Source organism: Lepidochelys kempii, chromosome 6 (assembly GCF_965140265.1).
Source record: "Lepidochelys kempii isolate rLepKem1 chromosome 6, rLepKem1.hap2, whole genome shotgun sequence".
In the NCBI taxonomy this organism is placed as follows: Eukaryota; Metazoa; Chordata; order Testudines; family Cheloniidae; genus Lepidochelys; species Lepidochelys kempii.
In genome coordinates this window covers 73,458,920-73,477,670 of record NC_133261.1, presented here as the reverse complement: position 1 = coordinate 73,477,670, position 18,751 = coordinate 73,458,920, and the positions used below count along the sequence as shown (strand labels likewise).

Here is an 18,751-nt window from a genome sequence, read left to right as displayed (position 1 = left end):
ACTCTCAGCACCCCCTTCATATTTCATTTTGAAAATACTGTTTTAGTGTTTCTGAAACACAATTTTTCAGAATCTCCAGTTCATGAGAAATTTTTAATGTTGAAATTTCCCATGACCTGGAAATTCCAAATTTCAGCCAACTGTAATCCCAAATTTAATTCTGCTGCCTTTTCTATCTCTTCTGTAAGAAGACTACCACATGAAGCAAATACTTTATAATGCTAAAGTGTGGAAGTAATTTATGTTCCTATGTGGAGAACGGAAGACTGAAAGACCTATTGTGGAAAATTTGGGGGAAGGAGTAAGTACAGATAATATTTTGAGTGCTATATCTCCACTTCATTTTTTCTGGCCATGCTTAACAGTTACTATTAAGGCCTTCATACACCACCACATTATTTATTGTGTCCCATTGCTGATAGAGAAACTGCCTGTGATTACTGGCCCCAAAACAACTTGAACTGTGGGAGGTTACGGTTTTTTTATTCAAGCATCCTCCCTGTGAACATTGCAATTCATTGTTTTATTTGAGTTAAAAGCTGCTGTCTACGTTATATTGTGTGTGTATGAGTTGTAATTTGTATGCAGATAGCCAGATTTGTGCAGTCCAATCTGTTTCCTTTTTGTAAAGATAATTGAACATACCAAAGGCAATTACAAGGTAGTATAATTAAAGATGTCAACATGTTTACCATAAACCCTGCTCTATGACTGATTCAAGCAAAAAAAAAAAAAAAAATTCTAAGCTAAAACCATGGGGTAGCGGGCCTTCGTCATGGAGTGATTCTGTGCATGTTTCATGTAGGTGGATATGATGCTCGGGGAAAGTGAAGATTGTTGAGATTGCTATACCTGTTCTTTGTAGAGAGAACTTCAGTGACAACAACAGTACAGGCTTTTTGCCCATTTGCTAATGTGCCTTAACCATAATCTAAAGAGGCTGCTGGCTGGTCAGTCTCTTGTGACTCATTCATTCCTGGCCCTCTGTGCTAAACTGACAACAAGGGGGGCTAATTGTGATATTTGTGTGTGTGATGTGAATGCTACAGGCTCTGGTCTTAATGTGGATGAGGCTCTTTGGGTGGGTTCCATAGATTGGACTTGGCCAGCGTGCTATCTTGGCATCATGCACTGTCAGGCAGCAGCTTTTAGCTTGGGGCTGCTGAAGGCAAATACATCCCTTGCTCCCTGGGTCAACAGGGACTAGAATATGTGGCAGAGGAGGCTGGTTACCTTTACATGCAAGTCACCACTTATTTGTGTTGCTGTAGTGCACAGGAATCCCAGTAATGAACCGGGACCTGTAGAGTGATGGCCACACACCAGACCAATATGCGTGAACACGCTACTCTTGGGGGAATTCTGCATGTGTGCATAATTAATGTGCTGCACGTACTTTTATATTTTTTCTGCAAAAAAATAGTTTCTGCCAGAAAATTGCTGCAGTTCTGCCTTTTGCCCACCCAAGGGAGCTGTGGCACTAGAACAGAGCAGTCAGCTAGGGAAGAGAGAGAACTTGCAGTCTCTTCTTCACAGGGCCTGTCGGGCCAGGTCAGGAGAAAGGGGATATGGGGAGACAGACAGCATGGGGCTGCTTGGGGGTCAGACAGGGGCTCATAAGGGCTAGTGGGGGAGGACAGACTGGGGCATGGGCTGAATGGAGTGGAGGCACAGGGCCACATGGGGGAGGGGGGGTGGCTGAGTTGGGGCACAGAGACACAAGGATGGGGGAGGGAGTGCAGGGACACATGGGGATGAGGGGTGGGGGCTGTCTGAGGGGGTGCAAGGACACAGGATGGGTGCAGAGCTATATCGGGATGGGGAGGGGGCTGGCTGAGGGGTGTGGGACATGGGGATGGGGTGTTAGGGCTACATGGAGGAGGGGAGGTAGGGGGAATGCGGGGGCACAGAAATACATAGGGATGGGGTGCAGGGACACATGGAGACAGGGGAAGATGTGCCTGAATGGGAGAGGCTGGGGTCAGCCAGGGTCTGCATGGGGGAAGCTCCCTAATAATCCCACCCTGCTGCCCCCCCCCCAAAAAAACCTGTTCCATACTTTTCCCACCCATACCCAACAACCCTCCAAGTTCACACCCAGACTTCTTTCAAGCAATTATTTCCCTCTCCCTGAGCTTCTCCATTATCCCTGACTCCCCCAAGTCTTTGCACTGCTTCTGGGGGTGTGGGAAATATGGTTCTGTATTGTAGTTTGAATGAATTATTACTCAGAGTTCTGTATAAATATGCCTAGTATAAGTATGCCTAGAATCTATTTGTCAAAAATTCCTGAATCTTTGTCTTCTCTATTGTTAGACATACTTGCTGACAGGTGTTTTGAAATAAATTACCAAAATAATTGAAACTGGTGTGATTATATTGTTTGTTTTGACACACAAAATCTGCAGAATTTTAAAATATTGTGCACATGATTTTTAATTTTTTGGCACAGAATTCTCCCAGGAGTACCACAGCGATAGCCCCTGCTGGCAGCTCTGTTAAACTCTTCTGGGAGCTTTGCTTTACTACACCTGACCCAGAGAATGCATCAAGGCCTGGGAAGCAGGAATTTAACAGAGAATGAACCTCTAAAATGTGTCCAAGATCTATGTAGTCATATCTTGCTTACCTTACTAACTCATCAGCCTGCCAATGTGCCTCTTTGCATAGATAAAGATATTGTGAATAGGCCAAGAGAGAATATGACAGAGGTCTATAAAATCATGACTGGTGCGAAGAAGTGTTATTTACCCCTTCACATAACACAAGAACCAGGGGTCATCCAATGAAATTAATAAACAGCAGGTTTAAAACAAACAAAAGGAAGTACTTCTTCACACAGCACACAATCAACCTCTGGAACTCATTACCAGGGGATGTTGTGAAGGCAAAAACTATATCTGGGTTCAAAAGAGAATTAGATAAGTTCATAGAGGATAGGTCCATCAACAGCTATTAGAGAAGATGGACAGGGATGCAACTCCATGCTCTGGATGTCCTCAAGCATCTGATTGCCAGATGCTTGGACTGGACAGCAGGGGACGGATCACCCCATGATTGCCCTGTTCTATTCATTCCCTTTGAAGCATCTGGCATTGGCCACTGTCAGAAGACAGGCTATTGGGCTAGATGGACCGCTGGTCTGACTCAGTATGGCCAGTCTTATGTGCAGCTGATTTTTGCTTTGCACTAATGTGTTCGCTTTATATCAGGTTTCACTGTGCTTAGTTTACAAAGTACTTTGGAACCCTTCAGATGAAAAGTATTATTTACATGTAAATTATTAACACAAATTTGATCTCTCCCAGTTTCATATTTTTTAAAAAACCGCTAAAGCAAATCCATCAGTTCCTCTGATTTCCAAGGCATTTTGCCCTTTAAAGATAACCTGTAAGGAGTTTTTTTAATTGAATTTCCATAGTTTTATTTTTGTGTTTTGTTTTACTGCTTTATCATGTCTAAAGAAGACTGAATCAGTTTGTTTTCCTGCTTCTATTTTGCTGTGGAAATATCAAGATCTCTGTGATAGTTATTGTGACCTCTCAAACATTCATTGAAGGGGTGCGGGAGGTTGAATCTTTTAGCAAAGACATCTTCATTCATCATTATCATCACCACCAAAGCAAATCCCAAAGGGATGTAGCCTCCTTGCAGATCAAGCACAACTCCAATCAATCTTTAGCTAGGTTCCTAAGACAGTCTGGCTGGATATTCAGTCTTTGTCCATCATTGGTAATCTTATCGCATCACCCAAGCTTTTGGTAACCATATGATCACTTTCCATGTGGCAAGATTCCTTAGTAAATATGCTTTATAATTTGTGGATCTGCCATCATAATACTATGTCTGTACCAAGAAAGCTGCTGAAATGGAACCAGCACTGATGGAGGTGGTTGGTGGGTTTGGCTACAAATATTCTCATTTTTTATCTTGTCCTGCCACTTAATATGGAACAGTTTATAGAGATGAGAATCAAAAATGCCAATCAACTGCTCTTCAGCCTACCTTAGTGCACACATTTCACTGCCATACAACTACAACTACATAGAGCTGCAGATTCCTAGCAAGCTTGGTGTCACAACATTGCCACAGAGGCTGCTGAAGGGCTCGAAACAAAGCAGCAGCAGCGGGGTGTCTACCTCTCTCTGGCATCCTTCAGCACTGTCTGTGATGCTTCCCAAGTATTGTACAGTTGCCACCTGCCAAGTGTCCCATCTGGACTGGTTAACAGTGAGCTAGTTGTAATCTAGAGTTGGAGGGTGCTTGATGGGGATGGCCAGGGACTTAGTTTTGTCTGTATTAATAACCAGGGCAATGTCCGCTGCTTCTCACCTGACCAGATCACGCAAAGATAACCTCTCTCTAAAATATTAGGTACGAATATTAAACAGTTGTAAATAGATAAAATTGGAGTTTTAAAGAGTCTGACTAAAAATTCCTTCCACTGTCAGTTGCTCAGCTTTTATTCTCTTGATTTGTGCAATTTCACTGGCTTGTAGTCTTCCACTCTAGACAGGAGTGAAACCTCTTCATACAAAAAACCAGGGGGGAGGACTTTTTTTTCTTTTTCTTTCTTTCCATTTTTCCCAAGGAACTTTGTTGACCTTTAAAAATAAGAACTAGAACAGGGGCTAAGTCTTTTCCCCACTTCCTTTGTTAATCACCTTTAAAGCATGTAGCTGGGAGGATAGGCATACGTGTTAGTGGGAAACATATAGACACAGGAAATGTTCATGAAAGTTCAGCTGTTACTCTCTACTATAAGGAAGCACAGATGTCCATCCACTATAACTAGGCTTGGCAGAATTCAATTTTTTAAATATAATTTTGATGGATAATATCTATGTTCATTTTTAAGCATTTTTTCAATTTTTATCAGTTTAAATTTTCACAGCTGCAGGAAATTATGAGAGGTGTAATATAGTGCTGGGAGGGGACAGCTGATGTTGAGAATCAAAAGTTAAAGCTGTACACCCATTAAAATAAAAATTGTCAATGTGACATGTCAAAAATATACAAAGTAAACATCCTTCAATCAAAGGCTAATAAGTTCTGAGGTATAATTTTTCTTACTTTGCTTATCTGTAAACTTTGATTATTATTGATGGAAATAATTTTCATCAGTTTGTGTGTCTATGGTGAAATCAACATTTACTGACATTTACCAATGAAAAATCTAACCCTTCCAAGCTTATTTAGAACAGAAAGCAGCTCACTTCAGCTTGTTAAAATAGGGAAATCCAGATAAATCGCTACCACCATCAGGGGACAGCCAAGCTGCACTTTCTCACCTCAGTGACAGAGGTCAAAAGTCCCCCTTGCAAGAAGCCCAGATGTTAATTCCTTGCTCCCTGGAAAAGTGGATAGTTCAGTGAGGTTACTCCTATTACAGGAACAAACCCAGTTTTTGTTCTTTATCACAGGGTGAGCGAAGCAAATATTGCAACCATCATAGCAGGGATTTTCAGGTTATCCTAATAACAGAGGAAAGCCCATTTGTTGGCTCCATATGTCTCCCCACTATGGAAGCCCAGATGCCTCCCTAGTCCACTGTTGTCTGCAGTGTTGCAGCCCTGTGGGTCCCAGGATATTAGAATGACAAGATGGGTGAGGTCCTATCTTTTACTGAACCAACTTCCGCTGGTGAAAGAGACAAGCTTTGGAGCTCCACAGATCTCTTCTTCAGGTCTGGGCCAGACCAGCCCACAGCAGAGGGAAACAGGGCCGGCTCTAGGTTTTTTGCCGCCCCGAGCAAAAAATGTGCTGCCCCAAGTTCCAAGAGCGCAACTGCCCAAACAAAACAAAGGAAACAAGAAGGGTGGCGGGAACGCCGCCCCTGGCATTGTGCCCCAAGCACCTGCTTGCTCTGCTGGTGCGGGGAGCCGGTCCTGGAGAGAAGCACACAGATGATCCCCCTACCACAGTGAGACGCACAAGTGTCTTCCCTGCCACAGGAAAGCAGCTCTTCTGCGACAAAGAGGTGCCCAGGCGTTCTTCGGTAACTAAGGAAGTGTTGCCTGCCTGCAGCAGAGGGGCAGCCCAGAAACTGTAACAAAAAGGACGGGTGCGAGTCGACCCCCTACCCAAGAGCAGGGGGGCTGTCTCCCATAATTCAGTAGTCCCGATGTGCGCCCCTTCCCCCCGCCTGCCCCATGACGGAGACCTGAAATGTCCCCTAGAAGAAAACAGGGCAGATCTTTCCCCTACACGAGAGAGCGGTTCGGATTCTGCCAGCGCGCTGCCCTGGGACAGTGCGGATCAGCCCGCGCGTCCCGCCTCGGGCAGCCTCCTCCGCCTGGACCACAGCCGCTCGGGCCGCCTCGGTGCGACGGAAGGCACCGCGTGCCCCCCCCCCACCTGCGGAGCTGCTGGGGGGGCAGAAAACTGCCTTTCAGCTGGGGAGGCATTCACTGTCACTGGCGAGCTCCCCCATCACTTTATAGTCACCCAGCGCCCTGATAGGCGATTGTGATCGAGATCAATGAAGCTGGGGGGCATGTTCGGCACGCTGCTAAATAATTAACCGCCCTCCCAGCCAGCAATAATGTGAACCCAGCCGCTTCCTATATTAATTAAAGAGAAGAAAAAGCATTTTGCGACGAGGATGGGATTCGAACCCACGCGTGCAGAGCACAATGGATTAGCAGTCCATCGCCTTAACCACTCGGCCACCTCGTCACAGAAACCTACCACCTCCAGTAGTCTATAAGAAACGAGTCTAGCCAGGCTCAGCTTGTTTTTGGGCTCCCTGTACAGAGTACACCTAAAGAAATTCCCACCATGAACGAACAATGCTCCTAGCTCCACTTCTGCCTCGGGGCGAGCCCTGAGACAGTTTAGGAGGAGACATTGTAATGCAATACGTAGAGCTGACTAAACCGAGGCCGTCATGTTGTACGGAAATTCGGTGGCCGCCATGTTGTACGGCGGAGGGTGTAGGGGCCGCCATATTGTACTTGTGGAGTGCGATTTGCCAGGAGCCTATGGCGCATGCGCAAGAATAGGCGGTTAGGTTTGAATAGTGAAGCGGCGGCCCTAGCCGAGCCTGATGGGCGCCGTGGGAGTAAGCGGCGGCGGCGAGGAGGCGTTGGTGTCTTGAGGGCTGGATTTGGAGCGGAGCTGTGGAGGGTGAGGAGTCCGTAATGGCGGCGGCTCGTGAGGGGCTGGGAGCGGGCTCTGCGGGGGGCCGGCCCGGAGCAGAGGTGGGAGGGAGCGGGCCCGGCCCGGGTACTGCAGGGAGGGCGGGTCCCATGAGAGCCGCCGCCGCCGCCCTGTGTCGGGCGGGAGGGTCTCTGACTGGGCGGGGGGCTCCCTGGATCCCCATGGGCCCCTCTCCCGGGCTGGGGCTGAGGGCGGGTCGCCTCCCGCTCCCCTGTGTGCCGTGAGGTGACGGTAACTGTCCCATGGGACCAGCTCAGTCTTGCGAGAGGTGTTCGCCGCGGCCTTAGGGGGAAGCCGAGATCTCGGTCCCGCGCGTGCAGGTCTCTGCGCCGGTTCTGTGCCGCTGCCTGCGGATGCTGAGCGCTCCGTTTTTAAAACCCTCCTGTTTCCGTTGCGAACACGGCCACCGCCGCTGATGGAAACCTGTTCTCAGCCAGACAGCAGCCGTTCTGGGGAGACCTCCATGCAGCCTGTCCCATTAATAAGTTTTGGGACCATTTGCATGCTAACGTTATTAAGCCCAGACAGTAGTTTTTTATAGCTATTTTGTGCCAATATTTTGTTCCTCCCCCTTCTTAGGCCACATCTACATGAGAAACTTTTGTTGGTATACTAATATTGGTTAGGGGTATGTGATTTTTTTGGTGACCTTTCTCTACTGACAAAAGCCCTAGTGCAGATCGTACCAGTAGAACAGTGCTTTTGCTGGTATGGTTTATTTCTCACATACGCAGGGCTGTTGTTGTGTAGGTCTCAAAATATTAGAGAGGCAAGGTGGGTAAGGTAATTCTTTCATTGGATCAACGTCTTTTGGTGAGGGGAAATCTGTAAGGCTATGTCTACATGTATAATGTATAAATGTTGGAAGACAGGATACTTTTGCAGATACAGACTAACATGACTGCTACTCTGAAACCTGGGCTAGATCAGTGGTTCTCAAACTATTGTACTGGTGACCCCTTTCACATAGCAAGCCTCTGAGTAGACTCCCCCCTTTTAAATGAAAAACACTTGTATATATATTTAACATCCTTATAAATGCTGGAGGTAAAGCGGGGTTTGGGGTGGAGGCTGACAGCTCGCGACCCCCATGTAATAACCTCATGACCCCCTGAGGGGTCCTGACCCCCAGTTTGAGAACCCCTGGGCTAGATGGACCTTTGGTCTGATGCAGTATAGCCGTTCTTATGTTGCTTCTGATGATTAACTTGGAGGGTTGTTTGAAGGCCAGAAAAGGGGGTTCGGGAAAGATATCTTTCAGGATGTGGCCCCCATTGAGTATGGGTTGTAATTGTTTAATGATACCACACATGGGTTCTAGTGTGGGGGGTAGTAGGTGGCAACTAGGGGTATGGGATTAGAGGAAGTTATCTCGGAGAATTTGGGTGGTCCGTTCCATTACATGATCTAGTTCTTTGGGGGACTGTCCTTGTTTGGTGAAGATGGTTTTAAGAATGTTAAGGTGTATATTCCGGACCTTATCTTTGGAGTATATTCTGTGTTATCTGAGCACCTGGCTTTAGATAACAGATTTTTTGGTGTAATTGTGGGGAGGAAAGGGGTTACTGGGTCTGTGAAAGTAGGTGTGGCAATCTGTAGGTTTCTTCCGTACAGTTGTCTGTGGGTTCCAATGATGAAGCTGATTGTGGTGTCTAGGAAGTTGATGCTAGTGTGGGAGTGTTCTAAAGAGAATTTAATGGATGGGTTGTGATTGTTGAAGATTGTCTAGCACAGGGATTCTCAAACGGGGGGTCATGAGGTTATTATATGGGGGGTCGCGAGCTGTCAGCCTAGACCCCAAACCCTGCTTTGCCTCCAGCATTTATAATGGTGTAAAATATATTTTTAAAAGTGTTTTTTTAATTTATAAAGGGGGGGGGTCGCATTCAGAGGCTTGCTCTCTGAAGAGGGTCACCAGTACAAAAGTTTGAGAAGCACTGGTCTAGCACAAATGTTGAATAAACTTGTAACTTAGATTAGAAAATATGGACGTTGAGTGCTCCATGCTTTTCTGTGACTAGACAGGAGGAGATAAATATTATAATTCAATGACAAAAAGCTATTGCAAAATGCAGAGATAAGGTTGGTTGGTGATATATGTCATCCCCTTGCAGAACATTGAGCTGAGCAAAACTCTAATGTCAGAAACCCAGGAAATGCTAAGGGGGGTGGCGTGGGAAGGGGTTGTGGGTGTCTGGCACCCTGGCTGGGCTCTGGGAGGGGGAGAAAGCGGGCAGAGAAACATGAACTGGGTTGTCATAGGGGTTTCTTTAACTCTCTACTCCTGGGGGGGATTTTTTTGTGTCTGTAATATTGCAGACATACTTGCTGACAGGTATTTTGAAATAAATTACTAAAATTGAAACTGGTGTGATTATCTAGTGTTATTTTGACAAATAAAATTTGCTGAATTTTGCAAAATTTTAAAATATTGTGTACAGAATTTTTAATTTTTTAGTGCAGAATTTTTATATCTTTGGCGCAGAATTCCCCCAGGATTAACTGACAGTGGAGGTATTTAGTTAATTCTGCTTGGTCAAGATCTGTGGATTACTTTGAGGTGTGAGACGGCTATGATTGTGAGATGAGGTAATCTGTTTTTCACCCTCCAGTGTAAAGAAAGAGAAGAGGTGCATGTATGCCTTCAGGATGCAGTATGCATTATTTCTATGCTGAATTGTGTAGGAGCAGAATGTAGTAGAATGTCAGTAGCAAGGCATAGGGCCTTTATAATAAAGGATATTGTCAGCAGTGAGGTGGAATAGGAGAGAATTCTAATGCTTTAATGATGGTTAAGTTAAAGTATAGGTTGAAATTGTATTCTGTGAGTAACAGTACTTCTGCATTTGACCTTGAAGATGTGATTCCTAGTTCATGTAGATGTACCTGTGCTACCTCCGCTTGAGCTAGCACACTGGCAGAGCTCTGAGGTGCAGGGGACTGGGGGAATTGGCAATGCAGGAGGTTGGCGGGGACTGGCAGAGCTGGGATGCAGGAGAGTTGAGGTTTAGGCTGGTTGGGGTGCATGGGCAGCTGGGAGAGCAGTGCAGTTGGAGTATACTGGCAGAGTTGTGGGGTGCAGAGTATTGGGGTGCACTGGAAGAGCTGGGAGTGCTATACCTTCCTCATCTGAGCCTACAAACTCTCTTGCCTTCCCTAGTATTCAACCCTATTTATCCACCTCCCTGTAAGACCCCTCTCCTTGCTGAAGCTCCAAACCCCAACCTCTTATTCCCCCACTCCTTTGTCCCCTAATATCTTTCCCTTTCCCTCCCAAGAAGTAATTTGTCTTATTTCCGCCCCTCCCCCCCAAATACTGTGATTATAGTCCCTCCAAAATGAAACTGCCACCCGTGATTCACAAATTGCAGCAACTTCCAGCTGCTCAGTCTCAAACTCCTTTTCTCTTAGGTGGGGACTTATGATTTACTTTTCCTTAGTTCTGTTAATTGAAGGGTGGGTTCGCGGCCATTAAGAGGTCTGTCATTCATCCAGTCATTGGAAAAAATAATTCCAATTACACAAATATAATGATGGGGGTCTAAATTAGTTGTTTCCACTCAAGAAGGAGATCTTGGAGTCATGGTGGATAGTTCTCTGAAAACTTCAGCTCAATGTGCATCAGTGGTCAAATGTTGAATAGAATGTTAAGAACTATTAGGAAAGGAATAGAAAATAAGACAAAGTACAGTGCCACTATATAAATCCACGGTATGCCCACACCTTGAATACTGTGTCGAGTTCTGGTCACTTCGTCTCAAAGATGTGGTGGGACTGGAAAATGTTCAGAGAAGGGTAACAAAGGTGATCGGGGTATAGAATGGCTTTCATACGAGGAGAGACTGAAAAAAAAACTAGGGCTGTTCAGCTTAAAAACGGGATAATTGAGGGGAGATATGATAAAGGTCTATAAAATCATGAATGGTGTATAAAAAGTGAATAGAGAAATGTTATATACCCTTTCCCAAAATACAAAAAACAGGGGTCTCTTGATGAAATTAATAGGCAGTAGGTTTACTACAAGCAAGAGGAAATACTTTTTCACACAATGCACAATTAACCTGTGGAACTCATTGATATGGAATGTTGTGATGTCCAAAAACATAACTGGGTGGAAAAAAACAACTAGATAGCCATTTATACACCTATCCTCCATGAACCTATTAGCCAAGATGGTCAGGGATGTAGCCCCATGCCTGGAATGAAGAGAGAAAAAGCCGGGGTGAATCTCTCCAAAATTTCCCTGTTCTGTACATCCCCCTTGAAACTCTGGTATTAGCCACTGTTGGAGACTGGATACTGGGCTAGATGGACCATTGCTCTGACCTGGTATGGCAGCTCTTACGTTTTTATTAGTACCTCTCAGTTTTAACGAAGCTGCAAAAGAAAACCATTTGGAAATGGGAGCTTTAATTCAGGAACCCCTGGGTCAAATGACCTCAAATTTGGATCACTAATGTTACCCTGTCCTCCCTTGAGGCACACCAAATTTCAAAGCAATCAGAGTTACATTTTGGATTCTAGAGCACTTACAAAAGTCAAGTTTAAAGCATTTGTAATGTCAGGAATTGAACTCTAGCTGTTTTCCTAGTATTGGCACATGCACAGTGTAAATGGACATTTTTCTTAAATACCACTCTCAATCTGGGTCCCCCAAAGATTTAGTGAGTGCCATACAATACCTTGGATAAAACTTGACAGATTGAGACCATTTTGATCCACATTGCATCAATAGTTTGACTTGTAGCTCTGGGCAAAAAAAAACAAACAAAAAAAACCCTAGAAACTTTTCTGTGACTCCTGGCTTAAATTATTCCAATTTTGGAGCCTTAACCCTGCCCTGCACCTTCCTGAGGCACACCAAACTTCAAAGAAATCCAACTAAGCATGTTGATTTTAGAGGACTTAGGTCCACCTTTAAACAGATGTCATGATGCAACCTTAACAATAGTGATTGTTATCCTGCACCACTTCAATGACCCGGGTGTGGCAGTGGTTGAGTATCATGGCTTAATGTGATTTCCCTATTGCTTTGACTCTTAGCTGTTTTTTGGATTTAAATGTTGTGTGTTTGTTACAGGAAAAACTTGCCCTTCAGAAATGGACAGGATTTATTCAGAATCAAATGACGAAAAGTAAGTTGAAGCTTCCAACTGAGAATTTTAAGGTGCCAAACATTGTTTTGTTTTAGTGGATAAAGATTATTTCCTGTCCTTGGCCCTACACACAGCAGCTGTCCCCAGAGACGCTAACATCTCCATTAAACCCAAAGGACAGAGGGAGCTTCGTTGTTACAATAAGGGAAAGTTCTACAAATATTTCATAGCAGTAGGTTGTTTGAGGTCTCATCGGGGGGGGGGGGGGGGACAGCACTATATTTTCCAGAATTTCTTTTCTGCTCTCTAGCATTGGGATCAGCTGTGCCAAGAGGGCTTGGATTGAATTATTTTCTAAACATAAAAATAATGAAATCCTGCCCATTTTAGAAACTTGTTGCTAAAGATAGTGTCATTGAAGAACGACATCCTTTGTGTGAGTTTACACCCTAACAGTTCCTCTTTTCTTTTCTCAGTGATCATACAGAATGCATCAGAAGGCAAAGGCTTTCCTCGGTGAGTGTGACTTTGAATAAGATCATTTATCAGTAGTGGAAGTTGGTATAGATGAGCCTGCTTTTCTCCCTAGCATATGGAAAATCCTCTGAGTCAAAAAAGAATAAGTCAAGTGGGTTTGCCTATCCATCTCTTTCTGATGGTTGTTCTACTTGCTTTCTATAGTGCAGTCTGGCCACTTACTCAGTAAGCGTCTAAATTAAAATGGCACTCCTGCCGATGTAAGTCGCTCACTACGGTAATTTAATAACTCCACTTCTGCGAAAACGTAGTGCTTAAGTTGATGTAGTTAAGTCAATGCAGTGTCCATGTAGAGCCTGTGTTGCTTACATCGCCCTTTGCCATCAGGGGCTGACAGCCAGAGCCCACTGCTGCCCTTCCAGTGAGGAATTGCGGGTGGTGGGGAGGAGAGCTGGAACCTCACCTCCACTGCCCAATGACGATTTGAGGGTAGGTGGGGAGGAGAGCCCGAACTGGGGTTGCGTCCCAGTGAGGGATGGAGGAGGGGTAAGAGGGGAAGGACAGCTGCCACCAGCTCCTGGTGAGGGATTTGGGGATGTGTGTGTGTGTGGAAGGACAGCCTGAGCTTCGTCTGCCTCACGGTGAGGGATTTGAGGAGGATGGGGGGAGAGTCTGAGCCCAGGTGGCGGGGCTCAGGCTGTCAGTGCCCCACATTGTCAGTTAAATCTGTGCAAGTGCTCCTGATGAGGATGCGAGCCACCGACAGAAAGAGCATAGTGTAGACATTAAAAATCAGATTACACCTCTATCCCGATATAATGCGACTTAATATAACATGGGTTCACATACAATGCGATAAAGCTCTGACATGCTGCCCTGAGCAGCATGTTAAGGGTGCTGGGCTGGGCCGGGGCAGAGGGGTTGGATAAGGGGCAGAGGGTCTCGGTGGCTTCCCCCTTCCTCCCCCCCACAGGAACCACAGGGCAGGAGCTGTGGGGGGCACTTTTGGGGGCCCTGTAGTCCCAGAGTGGCCCGGGGGATTAGCAGGAGGCCGGGAGCAGCCCACTTCGCTTCCCTCGACCCAGCCGTGTCTCTGGGGGGAGGGGGTTTGGGGGGGAAGGGATCCCCCCCGCACTCACCGGCAGTGGCAGAAGTGGAGCAGCCTGGAGCGGAGCAGCCCAGCCCCAGCCTGCTCCACTCTGCCAGCTCCCAGCCACGGCGCTCTGCTTCCTGCCGCAGGGGTGTGTAGATAGGGGTCGGAGCAGTCAGGGAGCGGAGGGGTTTGGTGGGGTCGTGGGGATGATTAGGGACGGGGGTCTCTGGAGGGGGCGGTCAGGGAACAAGGAACAGGGTGGCCAAAGCAAGTTCGATATAACGCAGTCTCACCTATGATGCGGTGAGATTTTTTTTTTTGTCTCCCGAGGACCGCATTATATCGGGGTAGAGGTGTAATTATTCTGGTGGCTGTATGTCAAGTTAATTTATGTTGACTTAATTTTGTAGTGAAGATATGTCCTCACCGTTCTCCACAGCATATTGAAATAGCTGCTCGATGGATATACTGGTAGATCAGACAACTATTTAGTGGTCCGTATGTTGCATCATGGAAGAGGATGGAAGCATTGCTGATAACAAAATGACGTAACACAGTTTGACACCCTTTCCGTGGAAAGGTTTATAATTTAAGAAAAAACATACGTGGGCTCATTTAGTATCTTTCTGACAAAAGTGTAAGAACTCATTACTGAAAGGGACAGCCTTATGTACCTTATTGTCTAATAGAAGAATTAGAAGTGCTTAAAACAGTGAAATGAGACATATGCTCAGAAATTCAGAGTGAGCTCTTTGCCTAAGATGTATATCTTGCATGATTGCTTTAAAAATTCCTAAGAGGTTTTAAGACCTGCTGCACTCTCATCTTCCTTTGGTCATTAACATCTCTTTTAAAAAAACAAACTTATCTTCTGCACCAATGTGCAATACCAAATTAACCTTACTGTCTCATCCATTTTCTAATGTCCCAATCCTGTGCACTACTTTTCTCAGATGGAGTTTTGTACTGTCTTGCTTTTTGGAAATCTTCATATAAAACTGTCATTTGTGGTAGGTGAAGTTCTAGAAATCAGGAAGCAACAGCAAAGTGTGTGCTTGATTAGCATTCTGATCATAGTAGAGGAGAGAGAGAGAGAGAGTCTGTATTGGAACATGTTACTCATTTGCTAGCTTTCCTGAGTGCCTGATCTTTTATAGGAGGCCAATTGTTGAAGCTGCAGAAATCATTTTCTCAACTATTATAAATATTTCCTTTTAGATTTTAAAAGCTCCACGGAGTCCTCTCAAGGACCTTGGGAGTGGGAATGAATTCACTCAGGTAGGGATTAACCCTTTACTCGTCAATATTTTTTTAACGACTGCAATCTGTTCTGAACAAATGTCATCGATTGAGTCACCTCACTGGCATAGCTGCACAAGTGGAAACTCTTCTTATAACTGCTCAAGAATATGAATGGTTCAGTTGCTAAAATTCTGTGGACTTCCTGTAACATTTATCTGATATATTGTAGGCTAACTAAAGTGTTTATTCCAGTCAGTGTTTTATTTTTTTGTTTGCTTTAACAAAAGCAAACTTACTTAAAGTAAAAGGAGAGGGAAGAGAGCAATGATTAACAAATTAGTAGATATTACTTGCTTTTGTTACAGTCCATAAGACTTAGAGTTTTAAGGCTGATTAATGTTTATAGACTATTATAGCAGTTAAAATGATTTTACATATGAAAAGCTAAAATTAACTTGTTAAAAACTAGGCAGCAAACTCTCTATTTAAGGTAAAGGTTAACAAACATTAATATTTTCATTTTATACAGAGTAACTTTTAGTACATGATTTAGTTCAAGTAAACGTCTGCCACCCCATAGTACATGTGGACATAGTCCCAGCCGCTCTGCAAGTTTGTAATACATTCCTTTAAATCTGTGCTCTAGGCTATACATGGACTTTGCTGTTCATTACACTATGATAAATATGGATGTGGAAAATTTAACTTACTCACCAGAAGGAGTTTGCTGTGTACATGTGGTTTTCACTGATCACAGAATTTAAATTTTCAATTGTTTGCTTGTCCCATTTTTCACTGAGGAGTACAAGAAAGATATACAGGATGCCGATATTTGACTTTTGAGCTTTTGAATGTGGTTAGTTAATTTCTGTGTCTTTCTTTTATGGTCTATTTACTTAATCACTATCTTGGCCATTTTTCTTCAACTCCTCTATTCAAAATACTCCTGTCTGCCCACACAGTCTGTCCTGTATCATGAGTGTAGGGTTTTCAACTTGTGGTCTGAGGACTCCTGGGGGTCTTCAGACTATGTCTAAAGTCGTCTGTAAATCATATTGTTGTGTCCTCTCTATATCTTTAGGATTATGAAACTGAGAAGCGTCGGAAGAACTCTCGCCGTGTCAGCTTTGCAGATACCATAAAGTAAGTTTAATCTGAAGGTTGCTGATCTACAGGTTGTTTATGTATAAATGTACATCCCAGGCAGTGAGCTGGTGACCAGTGAAACTGATAGGTTTGCATAAATGCATGAGAATTCAAGTGAAGGAACTGAATATTATTGGTGGCAGGAGAAAATAGAAAGTCAGAGACCTCAGGAATTTGAAGAGATCCTTAACCCATTCTTCTGCCTGTCTCGAAAAGAGGGCAAAAGGGAAGATTTTATAACTAGAATGTTTTGGTTGTGTCATTCACTTTGTGGCTTTCATTTTAAGTCTAATAAAGATAATTTCCCATGGGAAGTTGGAGGTAAGTTCAGGAAGTTCTTGTCTTTCTGAGCACTTGTGTTCAGGTATTTTGTAGAACATACAATATAGAGAAGGGCTGAAATCAAAACTGATTTTTTTTTAACTTGGTTTTAAACAGAACACCCTTTGTTCCAGTAGAGATAATTTTGTGTAGCTTATAAAATGTCTGTTCTGTTCTTTGTTTCAGGGTTTTCCAGACAGATCTTCAAACTAATGTGGTAGAGCCAGAAAATACAGGTAAAAATTTCTTTCTCTTTCAATTACAGGGTCTACAGATCTGTTGGCCAGTGGGTTTTCAGCTTGCATGCAGCTACATAAGCAGAACTAGACCTGTCAGTCACTGATAGGGTAGGGTGGGGCCAACTGTCAGTGACTGAAAGGTCTGATTCAGTCTATGTAGCTGCATGCAGGCTGAGAGAGCCCATTAGTTAACAGCTCTGTAGATCATGTAACTAAGAGGAAACTTTTGATCAAAATAAAAGTTCCTATTCTATATACACCTCTACCCCGATATAACGTGACCCAATATAACACGAATTCAGATATAACACGATAAAGCAGTGTTCTGGGGGGTGGGGCTGCGCACTCCAGTGGATCAGCGTGTGAGTGTGTCTGGCTCCCACATGCTGCTCTGAGCAGCGTGTTAAGGGTGCTGGGCCGGGGCAGAGGGTCTTGGGGGTTGGTCAGGGGATAAGGAGCGGAGGGTTGGATGGTTCTGGGGGTGGGGCGGTCGGGTGACGGGGAACAGGGGTGTTGGATAGGGCGTGGAGTCCCGGGGGGCCTGTCAGGGGGCGGGTGTGGATAAGGGTCGGCGCAGTCGGGGGGCAGGGGTTGGATGGGTCAGTCAGGGGGCAGGAAGTGACTATTAATAATGGAAATGCTTGAGGCCAAAGCAAGTTCGATATAACGCAGTTTCACCTATAACGTGGTAAGATTTTTTGGCTCCTGAGGACTGCGTTATGTCGGGGTAGAGGTGTATTTAGCATTCAGTTTCTACAGACCCAGCAGAATATCCTTCTATCTATTTCCAGCTTCCAAAAGTTTGTGTAGCAAGTACCTGAAAAGAGTTAACAGAACGTCAAGCTGTTCTGTTCTTCTGGTTTTTCCGACTGAGAGGGCACATCAAAAGTCAGAAAGAGTAGAACCTTTTTCCTGCAGTTAATTCCTATCTCTGAATGTCTTGATGTCGCTTCTCCTTTTGTTGATTTAATATTTATATTCTCATTTTATTTTTAGAGAGAGCAGCAAATATAAGGAATCAAATCCTATTTAACCAGTAAGTTTGGAAAATTGCTTTTTTGCACACCTTAAGAGCTATGCTCTGAGGGGGGGAAATTCCTTACATGATACAACTATCAAAGTTAATGTTTCTCTCAAAAACAAGATTAAGCATGGCATACTCTTATTTTAAAAAATAGTTTAAGGGGTTTAGCTTGGTTATGGAAACAATAATCTTGAAGAAAGCGCATGTTCAGTTCAGCCACTCAGAATAATAAGGCTGTATGGGTCATGGTATTTGCCACTAGTCATAGCTCCCAAAGAATCTAGAACAGGTTCTTGTTCAAGCTTTCTGCTGCTAGTGATGCTTAGTTCTATGAAGGGAGTAGAAGTCTTTGGAAAATAACAAAGCCTAGATTTTTTCAGAAAGATTTTTAAAGGATGAACAGAAATAAGACCTGCATGTTTCAAAGACTTCCACTCCTTATGCAGCATTGAGGTACCACAGTGGTGGTATTTGCACTTCAAAAACAAATTAATGGGACAGGGAAGATAGTTTGTATCATTCTATACTAGATAAAAATATTTTGAACATGTTAGCTCTTTGAGGTGAACCCTACTGAGTTTACTAATTCATGCTAAAAATACACCTCTTGTCATAGTGAAGACAAGCCCATGGAATCTGTGCTCTAAGGCCTTGTCTAAATGAGGGGGAATGGTGGTGTTTAAAAAAAGAATTAGTGTGATTTTGATTAAAGTGTTTAAAACATATTGATGCACCTCATGAATGTAGAGTTTGATGCCTTTAAAACATTTTAGTTGGTGAGGGAGGAGCTTAGGGTTGGCCACGAACAGCTAACATTTTTAAAGGAGTCAAGCCCTGTCTAGGTACTAACATGCTTTAAACCAACTCTCTTCCCACTTCTCTCCCACCCCCCACATTTTTCCTTCATCATGCTAAAGTCTGTCTGTCCTGAAAGAGCAGTAAAGGACACCAA

General features: G+C 44.2%; 1 protein-coding gene and 1 non-coding gene across 2 annotated transcripts in view; one reads left to right on the top strand and one right to left on the bottom strand.

Moving 5' to 3' along the window:
- Positions 1–6,596: 6,596 nt before the first annotated feature.
- Positions 6,597–6,678, bottom strand: TRNAS-GCU (transfer RNA serine (anticodon GCU)). Its single transcript has one exon. It is a non-coding gene; the product is annotated as a tRNA-Ser (tRNA).
- A 735-nt stretch (positions 6,679–7,413) lies between these two features.
- KNL1 (kinetochore scaffold 1) overlaps positions 7,414–18,751 on the top strand; it is a 44,137-nt gene continuing 32,799 nt past the window's right edge. The window contains exons 1-7 of the mRNA XM_073348768.1: positions 7,414–7,481; positions 12,242–12,296; positions 12,734–12,773; positions 15,046–15,105; positions 16,151–16,212; positions 16,723–16,772; positions 17,772–17,811. Of these exons, the coding sequence (XP_073204869.1) occupies positions 12,262–12,296; positions 12,734–12,773; positions 15,046–15,105; positions 16,151–16,212; positions 16,723–16,772; positions 17,772–17,811 (287 nt within the window). The 5' untranslated portion in view covers positions 7,414–7,481; positions 12,242–12,261. The remainder of the gene's footprint in view (positions 7,482–12,241; positions 12,297–12,733; positions 12,774–15,045; positions 15,106–16,150; positions 16,213–16,722; positions 16,773–17,771; positions 17,812–18,751) is intronic.